Source organism: Echeneis naucrates, chromosome 12 (genome assembly GCF_900963305.1).
Source record: "Echeneis naucrates chromosome 12, fEcheNa1.1, whole genome shotgun sequence".
NCBI classification, from domain to species: domain Eukaryota; kingdom Metazoa; phylum Chordata; class Actinopteri; order Carangiformes; family Echeneidae; genus Echeneis; species Echeneis naucrates.
The window spans coordinates 2,362,433-2,378,404 of record NC_042522.1 but is presented as its reverse complement, the minus strand read 5'-3'; the positions used below and the strand labels follow the sequence as shown (position 1 = coordinate 2,378,404).

The window sequence follows — 15,972 nt, the reverse complement described above, 5'->3', positions numbered from 1 at the left end:
AGCTAAAGCAAAGTTAAAGCACTGATTGTAGGCCCAGGTCAAAATGCTGTTTGTTTCAGCTGGAAATGTGTGCATCTGATGCCCATAAAGGCTGTGACTCCCAGAGGCACAGATCCATTTGTTTCTAATCCAGACGTTAAACTAAACCGATTCAAACATGACCCTGCCAAGAACACACGAATTCAAAGGTTTCTAGCAGTAAGTACTGAACAATCAAATATCATCTTTCATTGTCAGTTAATGTCCTCTTAATCTTGAAAAATTGCCTCCTTTAAGGTGCTTAAATGGTTTTAAAACCCAACAGATATGATCAAAAAGCTTGCAATAATCTCACAATAGTCTGCTCATTGCAATTTGCCACGTCACTGTTGTTAACTGCATGACTGACCACCACCACCATCAGACACTACATTTTTCATGATTTTAACACAGGTTTTGTTTTTATCCTCTGGGTCACTGAACTGTGTCAGGCTTTTTCACTCACAGCGAAAAAAAAGGTAGTAATAAAGAGAAACTGACATGAAATTGAAATGTTATTGTATTTATATTGTAAAATACACAATACAGGATTGATTATATGAAATATCATGGTGAAAGAAACATGGACACAAGGCTGAAAATGACATTCACTTTGCAGACGATGTTTACACCACTAACCACATGTTATCTTCATGCTGTTCACACTAAGTGCATATTCACCAAAATGGTGCAAAGAGAAAATAACAGAAAGAAAGAAATTCTTTCTTTCTGGTTTGAGTCGCAATATTTTTGACTTCTACAGACAAAATGAAATCAAAGCATCTTTGATGGCTTATTAACAGAAAACAGCTGAGTTGAAAATATAACATCCTACTTCAAATTCTCCACAGACCACCCAAATATTCCTGTAATCTAGACAATGGCCTGAGCTCCATGTAACCCGCTCTCAGGGCCACCTGATCCTTTTTATTTTGCTGCCATCCCTGCTGCTGCTGCCTCTGTCCCCTGCAGACAATAGAGTCTTGTTGTTGGGACAGACACCAAGTCCCTCACTAGAGGGGGCACCAGACCCACTGAACCTACAAAACCTGAGTGTTTATGTCACAGCCTGATCACTTCAAGCTCTTCACAATCAATCAGAGATGCATCTCTGTCTGCTCTGAGTGCTTCCTCACACCTCCCACCATGCCGATTCTTTAAGAATACAATGAGCCTTTAATAGCGCAAATACACCAGCTGAATAATAGGAGCCCTTAAAATCAGTAACGCCACTTTACTTCAATGATTGGATTCATCCAAAAGCAATCAAAATTTAAAGATCATATTTCTGTTTTCTGTGGAAAAAAAACTTTCCTAATTTTCTTTCATTTTTCATTTCAGTGTGTTAATAGTTGATATAGAAGTTCAGAGTTGGCTGTTGAGGAAAAGTGTTGCGGCAATAAACTCCGTGTTGTTGCCCAGCGCAGAGAGAGAGAGAGGGAAATCCCATGACCTTGTCATTTCGTATCGATCTCTTTGTTATTGATCAATAATGGTAATCATAACACCAGCAATCTGAATAAATTTCATTCACCTAAATTGGAGCGCAGCGCGTTAGAGGAGCCAAAAGAAAGCCAGGAGATTCGGGTTTCTAAACGGTGAGTTTGAATTTCTTCTCTCGTCTCAACGCACAAAACAAACCACAACATCAGCACGGCGGGTGGTCGCTTTTTGCTCTTACCTGCCAGTCTGAGGGCTGACATCCTCTGAAACTCGGGCTCCTGCAGCCACTTCCACATTCTCCTGAAGGTCTCCCGGCCTGATTTTAGTTTACTCCAGGGTTTGGGGTTCCTCAGCAGGTCCGACAGGGTCCCCTGAGAGCGGCACAGCACCCTCTGGGCGAAGATGGCCTGGGGGATGCTGTACCTCTTCAGCTCCGCTGTGATCCTCTGCGCTACTTCCTTGGTGTTGATTTCCTCCAGCTGCCCAGAACTATTCCCCCCCTGCGTCCCCGAGGAGGAGGGCGGTCTTTCTCGGGTGGAAGCCAACACGGGCCCGTGGGATGGAGACTGGAGGTGGGGGTGTGGGTGGGGGTGGTGACCCGCCGAGGAGACAGCCGGATGCCCCGGGTGGTGCATCCCGTTCAGAGGCATCATCCCGCCCGCCGGGCCACCGAGGCCTCGGTGCTGGTGGTGGTCCCCTCTGGCCAGCATGGAGGCGGTGTGGTGCGCGTCGAAGTTCAGCATCTTGTCGTGGCCTCCATGCGTTGGCGTGCCGTAATTGTGGAGACCCTGCTGGGTGTTGTGGATGGGGCCCAGGCCGTTGCCCAGCACTGGGGACAGACTCTGACCCATCCCGGACATATGGTCCTTGTGGTAGGGGCTGTAGAGGTTGTTCATGCTCGGAAGTCCCCGCTCGTCCCGCATCAGGGTGAAGCTCCCGCTCACATTCCCGGAGAGCCGCTGGTGGTGGTGGTGATGGTGATGGTGGTGAAACTTGTCCGACACGGTGGAGATGGGGGGCAGCGGCTGCAGCGGGGTTAAGGTGGTGTAGGTGCCACTCATCCCCATCCCGGGAGAGGACGTGTCGCAGGGCACGCTCATGGCGTGGTGCAGCGGCAGGGACAGCTCCGGCCGGTACTCCCCGCTGCCGTCAAGGATCGTGGCCATGCCGGTCACCATGGCGGAGCGGGATGACGCGGCGGCGGCGGCCAGGTCCTGATGTATTCGCAGGGTGGACGCCGCTGCCGCCGCCGCCGCCGCCGCCGCCGCCCCGGGTCCCCCGGCCGATACTGACGAGCTCCCGCGGCCGTGGTGCGGGCTGTGGCCGCTCATCAGCTCAGCGTCAGGGGCCACGGAGCTCACCGCCACCCCGCCATGCAGGCTTCCAATGCCGTCCATTGTCATGTCCGTGTTCATGGCGTAAGCGTCCAGGTCCTTGGCCAGGCATCTATAGGCGTTAGTGTAGGCAGTCTTCATTCATCTGTCCTCTCAGTCCATCAGGTCGAGCGGAATTATCTCTCCTTCTCCTCCTTTCTCTGTCGCTTCTCCCCTGACGCGCCGGGATGGGTCAGTAGTCGGATCCCCCCTTTGCCTTCACTCCTTCGGTTGTTTCCCCGCTCTCCTCGGCCTCTCCAGCTCGGTGTCTTTGTGTATTTTGCCCTGTAGCTGCACATAAAAAGTGTTTTACCTCGATCGTACGGGCCTGTGCGGCGGCTCCCCCATATCCAGCCCTCTCCTCCTCCGGCGTTGCTCTGCCCGTCAGACGGGAGCTGTCCACGGTCCCCTACCGACCGCTCAACCCAACCTGCTGCGGGCCCGACAGGGGGCGGCCTCCTCATGACTGACGGGGCACTCAGCCAACCAGAATGCCGGAGGAAGATAAAGAGGGTGTGGGTTTTAGACCGACTGGCCAATCAGTAGCTCTGCTGATGCAGCGGGCTCTGGGTGTGATCAGGACGAAACATTCTTTAAATATTTAGCCACTATTTTAACTTTCGAGTACGATTTGAAAGTGACAATAAAGTGACCATGCTATGGTCTGTTCTGAAGGTTTACTGTCTCCCATGATATCTTTATTTTGAATTGATAATTCAATGACATGATCAATATTTATTCCTATACTTCTCTGATATGCACATAAATATTCATAACATGTTTATGGCACCGATGATTGTAATCAATGTGTCCTTGTTTTAGTGATGTTTACATTAATATTGATTTCTCTTCCGGTTCTAGCACAGAATTTGCAATATTTTCTGATAAATGTACAAAACCTTCATTGGTCAAAATCTATATATCTGGGTGTCAGTGCATTACTCACATTAGAAATTTCCAATTCAACTAAGAATTTTGTTTTCTGATGAAAATCAATTGATATGAAAAAGGTAGAAAACATGGGGAAATTGTTTCTCAATTATCTTGTTTTTTCTTGTTTCAAGAGATTTATGGCATATACAATCTTGACAGCAAGATGCTCAAAGTGCAAATTAATCAAAAATAATCAAAGTTAATCTACCATCTGTATTATTACTATTATTATTATTATTATTATTATTTTGGCTCTTTTTGCGTAAAAATGACATGCCACTTTATCTTTAAAACAGCCAAGAAAAAAGCAAAAGGAGAGAATTTTTTTTAAAAAACTGAGTTGTTTTTTTTTTTCCACTCCAAATTTCACAACAATCACTGAGAGTCTTAAGTATGCTCTAAAATTTTTACAGGGGGTTGTCAGTGTGATATGTAATATTTGAGGAATAAAAAGGCGTGAAGCAAAATTTCCATTCTATTTTCAGGAGTTAGAAGGAAAGTAATGTAAAATGATTCAGCGTTTGTGCGGACGGCCGAGTGGCTGAAGAGTGTGGAGAGTCGATGTTGCACACTTCCCTCCTGAAGATACTCACACTCAATGAACTGTCTACGAAATGGACAAAAGGCATTGTTGATCTGTGGATTCTTTCTAACAGACTGAGGATGTTGCTTTTTTAAGTCTTCTGCTGCTGCAAAGAAGCCATTTGCCCTCAGGAGCCATTAAAATTTAATCTCATCTCACCTCTCATCACCTGCTGTCTCTGATTGCTGAGATTAAGTAAAGTGATAGGAAATAACACCTAATGCACATTAATGTGACAGAGAACCCTTCCCCAGTACTGAAGATGTTTCCCTTTTCTTTTCATCACAAAGGTCCAGTGTCCAACTGACAACAATTGCCTGTCATTTACTGGATTTTTCCCACAAGACTTCCCTACTGGACCTGAATGCCATGTGAATGGAGGTGAAAGTGAAACTCATCACAGACTCATCATGTACCTGAAATCACAATCGGATGAATAGATTTATTGCCAGGTATGTGTAAACATACTAGGAATTTGACTCTGGTGTTTCTATCTTGGACAAGGAAAAGACAAAAACAAATAAAAAATGTAAAATATATTATAGGAAATATATACACAAACATATATAAACACTGAAATTAGAAATATGGTACATGTAACAATAAGAACACACAGCAGGACATGATGCAACGTGACAGGATGCACATGAAGGAGGATGACACAGATGCATGATGTCTTAAGGCAATGACATGAATTACATGAGTTGACATAAAGCACCATGTAATCGTGTAATAATGTGTGATAATGCAAGTTATGTAATGCATAATGCATTTACATATGACTTGATGCATATGTAATATCTGGCAAATATTTCATGAAATGATGCAACATGACATTTTGTTTTCATGAGACGAGAGCCTTAAACTTGGGTTCTATCGAATGACCATCAGAGGTTGAAAAGAAGTCAGTCTATTGAAGTCTATCCAAACATGGTCCTACTTCTCACTTGATTGATCCCCTCAGTAAACATTTGCCCCCTGAATATCTGTGCACAGCCCTTGTTCGGTCGATATGACAGGAAAGGACTGTGCATCATGGCCTCCTATAACATAATGCAACAGACTTTGGGCTGCTGTGTGTGGGTTGGACAGATGTTTGCAGCTGTGTGGCTCACTGTTCAGTGGACACTGCTGCTGTGTTGGTGCATGTTGGGATGCTATTGACAGGCTCTGGGAGGAGTGATAAGCATGGGACCTGCACTGAAAGAGCGTTGTGGCCTGTAGGCTGTTCACTTTACAATTCATTACACTTCCAAGGACGAATGATTGCCGAACAACTCTGTCTGCTTCTCTCATAGTCACACTTTCACCCACTGATCCATCACCATGAAATATTAAGATTAACAAGGCAAACAATTAGACACTTATTTTACATCAAATTACTGTTGTACACACAATCAACACCACCAGCGTGTACTAAATGGCATTCTAGTCAATAATAAATTACTACTGTGTGCTGAATAATTTAATTTAAATTATAAATGAGCAGACAGCATTGAATTACTTCATGAACTCTTTCTGCAACATCCTAGACCAAAGTTTCATAGTTCTTTTCATGAGATTTCATCAGACGATTAAAGGATGGAACAGTCAAAATAAAGTGTTACACAATTCATTGTGTCCGAATGATAAAAAGGTGAATGGGTGGGGAGAAAAAGAAGGTGGAGGAGATGGAAAAGGAAGAGATGAGGAGGAGGAGCAGAGTGGGCAGTTGGCCAGATGTTGCTTTGTTTAAAGACTGTTGTGTAATTAAAGACAGAAGAACAGAAGCTTGACCCATTTTCTCCTTTTGATCAGCTGTCAGAGTGGTAGGCAGGGGGTCTGCTGAGGAGCAACCTGTCTCCCTGGCTGTCTCACTGTCTCTCCGTCTCACTGAGGGAAGTTGATGGGAGAGGATCGCTTCCCCCAGACTACCATCTTACAGCCCACCTGACATTCCACAATGCAGGGAGAAGAGAAAAGGAAGAAGAAGGTGAGATGGCGGGGGAAGCGTACAGCAAGATGAGGAAGACAGTGGAAGAAACAGGCAGCAGAAAAGAGAGGAGGATGATAGGAGTTAGAAAGTGGTGGAACCATGGTTGAAGATGTGGATGGAAGAAGATGGAGGATTCAGAGGAAGAGATGAGGAACTGTTCAGGAGGCGGGGGAGGGAGGGAGACTGTAAAGGAGCAGCTGCAGGGGGAGGAGAACGAAGAGACAGAGAAGGAAGTGATAGAATTTGGAGTCAATACGATGGTCCCAACAAAACACTGACATCTCTGTCAGATATTGACCAAAGCCCCGCCCCCTCATTAATGATTTATCCAGTAAACCCGACAAATGCTCCTATAAACAAATGTCTGATGTAAAAAAATTTACCTTTTTGTCTTTTTTTTTTTTTTAACAAATTAAAAAAAGTATCTTACAACTGCAGTGCCCACGATTGTTCCCAAAACCTCTCCCCATAAAGTCCCTGAAGCTGTCTTCACTGTTGTAACAGGCCAACTGTCCAACGGCTGCTAATACTGAGAGGCTGAGACACATGACTGACAGGCTGTAAACCAATTAATACACACAAACACAAAGAGAGAGAAATAGACAGAAATTGCCCATGGAAATTTAATGGAAGTCGAATTAAGTGCGCTTGGTGTTTAATTATTTTGGCTTCTAATATTTCACTTTATGATGTAATATAAAACAATTTAATGAAAGACTTAGCAATTTTCTAAAACAGCTTAGAACTGTGGGTTTTACAGGGTTTTGTTTTCTTTCTAAATTTGAACAGAAACAGAAGGCATGGTTGTTGAGAGCAATTTTCAGGGGTGGATAAATCCACATTTTGATTGAGTGAGCTTATGCGTGATCTGTGCATGCTTATGGAAATGGAGAAACATGTCACTCAGGGAAACGGATATGTTTCCAGATGAGCTCTAAGGGACATAGGAATAAGACACATCGTCCTTCATTGTTAGTGAGACACATTCATGTTGGTTTTAGGATTTCATGGAATTTGATGGCAAGAGTAAAAACATTTTAGAAATTCATTTGGAGAGAGATTGGGCCTGAAAGAAGTGAAGAATGAATATGGAGGTAATGTTCTATAGTACAGTGGCAGACTGACTCACTGACTGACTGCTGAGACAATCATTAGCCTGTATATCTGTGCTCAGGGTCATGCTGTTATGTCACCTCTGTTATAATTAGGTTATATTTGCTGAATTTGGACTTACTCCCATGTTTTTTATGTTTATCTTTGAAGCTTCAGTATTTAATATTTTTGCGATTGAGTTTAAATTTCAGTTTTTAAATTATAAAAATTACAAACACTGCAGTTGTTAATATTTTAAACCCAATGAGAAAAATGTACGATTGTAAGCATATGATTGTAAATAAAATGAATATTATTAAGATTTTGTGCATTATCAACGAATAATGGTTGTTTTGTTTTTCTCCCCAGTTATATGGTAAGTCTGCATTATTTTTTATTATTAGCATATGTCATTTAAACTACATTCTTAGAATGTGTATGAACATTATACACCATCTAGTAAAATATGTGTTGTTTTTTTTTACATGTGCAAGAAAAGTAATATTTTAGCATTGGATTAATTCTGTCCTTGTCTCATTTATCTCAACCTTCTCAGAGACGAGAGCTCTTTAAATGATCAAGCTGATAGAAAGATATCAAAGACTGGAGATGCATTGAAACAAAGGTAACTGTTGAACTTATGTTTCAACTGCTTTGAAAAGAAAAGTAGAAGAGACTCCTTTGCTGTGGCTGAAGGAGAGCGGCAGCTTGTAAAATGTGAACAAAGCTGCAGGTTGATCAGGATGTTTCCTCCTCTCTCTCTCGCTCTCTGCTGCTCTCTCTGTCCTGGGCCATCTGCTGTGTACAGAGCAGCAGTATTGATCTGCAGCTTTGTGCTGGAGACCACATGCTAATCCATTGCGTTAGTGACAAACACTGCTCCGCTTTACCTCGCATCTGTCCCACTGACTCTCTCTCTCTCTCTCTTTCTCTCAATATAACCAGTGTCATCTTCCTTTTTTCTCTCTCTTTCCAAATGACCCAGCAGTTTTTGGATGGGAGTCCATCTGTCTGGCTGGAAACTCTTCCTCTTCCTCCTCCTCCTCCTCCTCCTCCTCCTGCAGTGGTTAATAGCCGGTGAGTCCCGTTTAGCTTGTTGTGGTGTTTCATGGCTGCCATATTTGGTATTAAACATAAATTGCGTGTTGAGGAGCTGATGAAATAAAGAGAGTACAGACAGATTTAGGGACATTGGTAGGGATTGTGCCATTTATCTGCTGTATATTATAAAAACCATGCCTAAATTTGTAGCTTAATTACTAAATATAGAAATATGCATGGATTGATGGAGTTACATGAAAATAATTTTCAACATTTTGTACAGATATTTTGTAACTAAGGTAAAACCAATGTGATTAAAAATAATAAAGATATTTGACTTTAATAGAGATTTATAAAGTAAAAGCACATGATACAAATATGTATGCAGATATTATTTAGTGAAATAGATACAAAACATTTTTTTCAAAATAGGGTGTAGGAGAAAATATCAGAATATAATTTCTATACAAACAATAACACATTCATATATAAAAGTAAAGTTATGAGGATTGAAAAAAGTTTAATTTAAATCAAAAATAATTATCGTTTTGGAGAAACTGATATTTATATTTACAGATGTGCGTATGGTGCTGTAGAAATCTAAAAAAACTTAAGATTCAAATATATTTGAACAAGAATAAGAATCAAACATTGAGATTAAAGGGCAATGTACCATAAAATAAAAACTAACAAATATCCTTAAATTATCCAAACATGAAAATAAATCATTTGAATTTATTTTGGAAAAATGCAATAAAACGATATGTATACGGAGATACTGAGATTTTATAAAGTGAATAATTGTCAGAAGAAATAAACCATTGGGAAAATAGAGGAAAAAAACAGCTTTGTGAAGACGCATTCCTATGTCTATGTTCCTATGTGTATGTTCACTGAAGGAATATGTGAAGGCACCACGCATAAATGAGGAACGAGAAAAGACATTTTGACATAACATTTTTTGATCTATGCATACGTAAAAAAAAAAGATTTATATGTAATTTATGTAAACATTGACATTGTAATTAAGAGATATTACAGACATTTGTTAAAGCAGGTGGAGATGATTTAAAATTTGTGTTAGCTAATTTACTGTGTAAACTTATAGAACTGAATGAATAGTAAAAATAGATATATATTTGTCAGAGACAAAAAAACTACAGATTTTGTGAGGATTTACATCTTCAGAGATACAGTGAAATAATATGAAGTTACTGTGACAGTGAAAAAAATCAAAACAATAGAATTTAAAAAAAGACTGCAGTATTGAAAGGGAAGGTGAAATCTTTTCACAGATGTTATGTTTCTGTTTGGGTAAAAAAAGTAAAGTGAAGCACGCTTCCTCCTTTCTTCTATTTCCCTCCTCCTCCTCTTTCTCTTCCTCCTTTATTCTCTTCAAGTCTTTTCAAACTTTTTGGACCTGCTGCCTCTTTTGTTGCAGTTCTGTTGGCCGTGAAATCAGCTTTTAATGGGAACACAATGGCCGCGTGCAGAGCCAACCCGCTGTATTCAAATGTGACCGCACGCCATTATCACTGTGTTTCCAGCTCTAAATAAACACTCATTTAACAGCCTTTCATCTCACACCTTGACAAAATTTATATATTAGTCATTGGACATTCTTGAGCATTTGCTAAACTCCAGCTAGACTGCTCAAAAGAAGACAGTATGTACGAGAAAAATTGTGTTTTTCTGGTACGTTCATGAGATTCAGTTCATAAACACCTTAAAAAATTTTAAACAGAAACAGCACAAAACTCCACAGTTCTTTTTCACTGATTCTTCCAGCCCTGGTACACAGCAGGGTTTTAGAAATGTTGAAGTCATGAAGTTCAAAACATTTCCACTCTCGCCTGTCCCTCAGAAGATTGGACAGCTAATCTAAAAGGAATCATTTGCATTTTTCTATATTTTATTTTAAGTTAATGCTTCTTTTTCACTGTCTGTGAATTCTAAGTAATATTCAAAGTTATGACCATGTGTAGCTGTTTTAACTGTAGAGTAAAAAATTCCCTGATGCAGCTGGTATCCACTGTGTGTTTGGAAGTACAGTGTCTGACTATTTGTTAGTAACTGAGGTATTCTTAAAAATCTTTGCATTTCAATGTTTTTATAATATTATTGTATTTGAACCTGAAATAACCAGTAAAACTACAAGCTATAGAAAAACAATTCCCATTGAAATGGTTCACAATAATAAAAAAGGCAGCCTGGAGGTACAAAATGAACAATGTGAAATTGTTATTAGAAATTCAGTTATTGTCTATATATATATATCTATATCTATATCTATATATATATATAATATATATATAATTAAACCCTAATTAACAGGCCCATCGTCTTTTCTAATTAAACTTGATTCAGTCACAGCCGCTGAGAACACACACCCACACACACACGTATGTTTTAGTGAACATCAGACAGAACATGGCCACAGGCAGAAGCAACGCTTGCTAATTCAGATCAATATTAGTGATGAATTTCCATGTGAGCTCAGTTTCCTCTCAGAGCAGAAGCTCAGTGATCTGAGAGCAGCTTTAACTCTCATCTTGGCACATTAGTTAACACTACTGAACAGTGTGTGTGTGTGCTTAAAAGCAAAAGCATAACTACCCAAATTGTGTTTTGTTTTGTTTTGGGTTTTTTTTTCAGACATAATTTATTGTACTTTTGTTCTCACTAGATTACAGCCAATCACACCTGGACCATAGCTATGGACGTGCTAATTTGTGCTAATCAAACTGCAACTCAGGAACACTTACATCTGAAAAAAATTGTTTCCAAGGATATAAAAAACCAGCACTGACATCAAGTGTGTGAAGCTTCTCAGTCATCCATGTCATGGTGATCTGGCCTTGGCTGTTGATATTTACAGGACACATCTTGGTCTGCACAAAGGTAAAGTTCCCCTCCATTACATTTTTCTTGGAAAACTGAAACACTGGGCTGCTTCATTAGTGTGTGAGAATGAATTGAGCTAAAGTCACAGATGGAAAAAAGATACTTGTGATCCTGTTTAGAAATAATGAGTCTGTGTTCTTTGCTGCGTATGCTGGATCAGAGATACATATTTTTTTAAAAAAAGGTGTCATGCTCAGTGTCTGTCAAATATTTTGAAATTTGAATTGTTCTTTTAGCTCAGCGAATGAAAAGTACTTGTAACATTGTGAGGATATTGTTTTTTTCTCTCTCTCTTTTATCTTTCCTGTGTGTGCTGGGATATTTTAATCAAGTCTCTCTAAAAAGCCTCTAAGTGGCCTCTGTACATTTAAAAAAATGGCCAGTCCCATCCTGAGATCAGCTCAACTATTTAATGTGTAGAAGAAAAAATATTTCATTATATTGGTTAGTAAATTTTTGTAAATATTAGCATTTACAGAAACAGTAAAGTGAACTGCAACTACTGACCTAAGTAACAAACTTGGTGGCTCACTAAGACAAATAGAACAGAATAAATAAGATAATGGAATAGAATTAAAGTAAACAGTTGATGTTTGTTCAGTCCTGACTGTCCTAATTTACACTGCTCATAAAAAACCTTCATCTTTCTGCAGGCATTTTCTCAGCATTCTCAGTGTTCAGTCAGTCTGATTCATGATTTTCTACATCAAACAATGAGATCTTACTAGAAAAAATATAAATCCCCAAATCCCAGCACCTAAAGAGGAAATATATGGAGCAGCAGGTTAGATTTGGTTGCTTTATTCATTAACTACAGGACTAAAGCTGGGTAAGGGGGGTCTTCATCCAACGCCTCCTCCTCTCTGCATGATTATTTAATGTCTTCTGGCTTGTTGCTCTTTTAATCATAACATTTGATTCATTGATTTCCTCTCAGCCTGAAGACGGTGCCAACCTGAAGCAAGACAGCTACTGACTGAGGCCAAGACTTTCTGAGTTTTTGCACTTTTGATCAAAGAGAAGAACAGGAGGAAGAGGAGCTGCATTAACATTTTGGATCTCTACATGGTTCAATCGGAGACAGCAGCATATAAGTAGTAATGATTAAAAGAGCACATGTTGCTGTTGCTGTGCTATGCTGTTTTCTTTGCCATAAATAGCTACAGATGGTCAAGCCATCTCGGGTAAGTCTTTAGGAGCTTAAGATAAGATAAGATAAGACAAGATAAGGAATGTAATCAGAATAGGAACATAATTTACCCTTCGATGGGCTGGTGACCTGTCCAGGGTGTACTTCGCCCTCGCCCTCGCCCAATGTGAACTGGGAGTGGCCCTGCATGCCTCTCAACCCACAAACGGATAAGCAGTAGAAGATGAATGAATGAACAAACGGTCAGAATCTAGATAAAAGATAAATAAGTTAAAGGAGACATAACCTGCCAAAGCTGAACATTATACCGATCCTGTACATTTGTAGATACACACACATGCATATAAATATATACTGTACAGACACACGTGTGATACATGCACAGCAGGGTAAAATATGCATGACACTGTCGCTGAAACCGCCTCAAAACAATTAAAGTCTGTTAAAATGCAGAAATTATATTCTGAAAACTCATTGTAGAATTGTGGACGTTTTTTTCAGTGCCGGAGAACTGTGATTAGGATTTGGGGAGTGTGTGTGTGTTTGTGTTACATGGCTTCTCTCTCTTTTTAGCTCATAATGTCACAGTGGATTTTTGTTCTTTGGCTTCCGTTTGATTCAAGCAACTGTTCTGCTTTTTTTTTTAACTGTATGATTAAATTTCCATTATCACAATACTGTAACAAAAATAACTACTTAAGGACTTCATGGATGTCCTGTTCTAGGTTATCTTCAGATATATTTATGCCCTATTAATTTCTAAACCATGTTCTTTTGTGAGTTTTTTTGAACTAGTTTGTATTTATCCTGTCAGCTCCTCTGACACTCTGCTGCTGTGACCTCATTTCCTCTTGCAAGAATCAATAAAGACTTTCTTTCATCGCCAACAGTCACAATCGATGTATTCAGTTCATGGAGTATTTCTTTAGTTTCTGTGGTTTTGTTCATACTCAATATTAACTACTTAGTTTCATTTCACACAGTTTAAATCCTCACTTCTTCATGTTGGAAAATTGTATGTTACTTTGAAAATCTGAGTTTAGAGATGTACAAATGGCCCATGCAGATTGAAATGCATGAATGTTTACAAATTGTTTTCCAAAAAAAAAAAAAAAATCCCACCCTCTTTCAAAAAAGATGTGTGTCAAATCCAGTTGTTGACTCCTGTGGGTTTTCTTTGGTTAGCAGCTGCTCACATGAAGCAACGACACTAAAAGGGTCAGAGGTCAGAGGTCAGTCACCCCTGGCGTTCGGCATCTGACCTCTCTCATTTACATACGCTCTGACCTACATTCTTGCTGCACTTTCTTTTTTGTACACACATTATACACATTATAATCATAAATAAGAGTTTAGTTTGAGGGAAAGAGATTTTTTAACACACACACACATATATATATATGTGTGTGTGTAATATATATATATATATATATATATATAAAATGGAGCTTGAATATGTTGAATGAAATTCCGAATATTCGCAATGAAGTCTGAGTGTCACATTTCCTGTAATAACAGCCTCCTTTCTGATTATCGCTGGGTCCCTTAATAACTGGTTGCCTTGGCAATTTGCACAAATAAATAAATTCATTAATAAAAAAGACAAAATGGGTGGTGGCACTTAGTGACTGTAGCTACTTTTACTATGATATCTGATAATTACCTTCTCAGCAGCCAAGACAAGTTAACCACAGAGTGGAAAGAGAAAAGACATTTCATTAAATAAAAGCCTCCTCTCTGCTGTTATTAATAATTATAATTAATTAATTAATTATAATAATAAAGCCCAATGCCATCTAGAGTTGAGAAAATAAAACCTTCTGGCCACTATCAGACACAAAATTCTTTCAGCATATTCATAATATCATTCAATATATTCAATATACTGCAAAATAATGCATATATATGAAGAAGTTCATATATATGCATTATTTTTGTTACAGTTCATCATTTATGCTTATTTTGGTTTTTGGTGTCAATAAAACTTTTATTGATTATTTCAGGTGATTTCAGGTGATGGTGACTGATTCAGACAGGGGACAGGAGGTGTCTGTGTCTTCTTTCTTAACAATGCCATGTTTTGCATCATATTGTTTTTGTCTTGTCTTTGTGAAAATCATAGTTAGAAAGAAATAATGGAGTTGATACTTTCTGATAATATTACCAGTATCTTAGCCTCCTGTTGTAGCTGGGGTTCCATGACCTCTGATCTCTGATGCTAGATGAGTCACCACACTCCCCGCCTGCAGCAGTGTATCGACCTGCAGGCCGCCCCTGCCTGACATCATTGATGCTTGCAACTCAGAAAATATAAATGTGTGTTTGTGTGTGTGTGTTCTTGTACCTTTGTACGAACTTTAATTGCATTTCAGACAATCATTTAGCTTTTTTTAAAAAGCTAAAAAAGGTTTTTAAAGTGAGATCCTTTTGCCTGCATTTCAAACAACTGTTTATATGAAAAAGGAATGTTATTATAATGTGGTTAAGCATGAAACATAACACTGACTTTATTCTGTGCTGTCTGTCCCTTCCTTTATTATTTGAATTATTCCATCACAACAGTAACAAAAAGGAAAGAAGGTGATATGGAATAGAAGAAACAAAATCAGGCAATTTAAAATGTAACTAAGGGAGTGCCAGCCTCATGATTTAAAGTTTCACTATCTGAGTCACGGTTGCCACTTTGGCAGGAACAGGGCTTCTACAAAGACACGACTGGACATTAGTAACAAATGAGACAGTTTGAAATATCAGATGAATGTGAATGATCCAGATGTTTTCAACATGAGCAGCTAAAGAGAACTTTGTCTTCTTACACAAAGGTTAAAGGTCACAGAACAATTTCTGACAACTGTGCAATGTGGACAAATCATTATTTACTGTTGATAATGTGGCAATGAACCACTCATGCATGCATGTGCATGCACACACACACGCACACACACGTTTGTGTCACCATATGGAATTACTGCAAGAAAAAATTATCAAAATAAAAGGAGAGAAGACAAGCTGATTGGTCAATAAGTGAATTTAAGCAATATTCTTCTTTGTCAAGCCATGAATCTACACAAATTATTAAAGGACAACTTGTAATTAAACAGATTTATTTAGGCTACCATGACAATCTTTTATGCTCTGTAATATGCTTATTGTCTTGATCACAATGAAGGTAATAACAAATGTTAAGGCCAGTGTATTATTTCAGTGCATCTTTCTCATGTTCAGCATCAGTAACAATATAAGTTTTTCACATTCTATCGAATGGAAAGCCAAGATGTGGATGCTTTGAATTTCAAACTAATCCGATTATTGTAGAAAAGAATGAAGACAAAGAAACAAACCTATCTTGATCGAAATACACAAAACATTGTATGTGTTAAAAAGCTTAATAGAAGTAATACAGAAAAATCAAAATAAGACAAGACCCATGATTTTAAACTGATCTTTTCATTCATTTTAA

The 15,972-nt window shown here is 39.2% G+C and overlaps 1 protein-coding gene across 2 annotated transcripts in view; it reads right to left on the bottom strand.

The window, feature by feature from the left end:
- The window catches only part of onecut2 (one cut homeobox 2), a 32,495-nt gene extending 29,559 nt beyond the window's left edge, over positions 1-2,936 (bottom strand). Inside the window, exons 1-2 of one of the 2 annotated variants that reach the window (XM_029515336.1) lie at positions 2,765-2,936; positions 1,700-2,668 (exon numbers count right to left, since the gene is read on the bottom strand). In XM_029515336.1, coding sequence (XP_029371196.1) covers positions 1,700-2,668; positions 2,765-2,936 — 1,141 coding nt within the window. Of the gene's footprint in view, positions 1-1,699 lie in introns of both variants that reach the window. The other variant, XM_029515335.1, reaches the window with a different exon arrangement.
- Between the last annotated feature and the right edge of the window lie 13,036 nt (positions 2,937-15,972).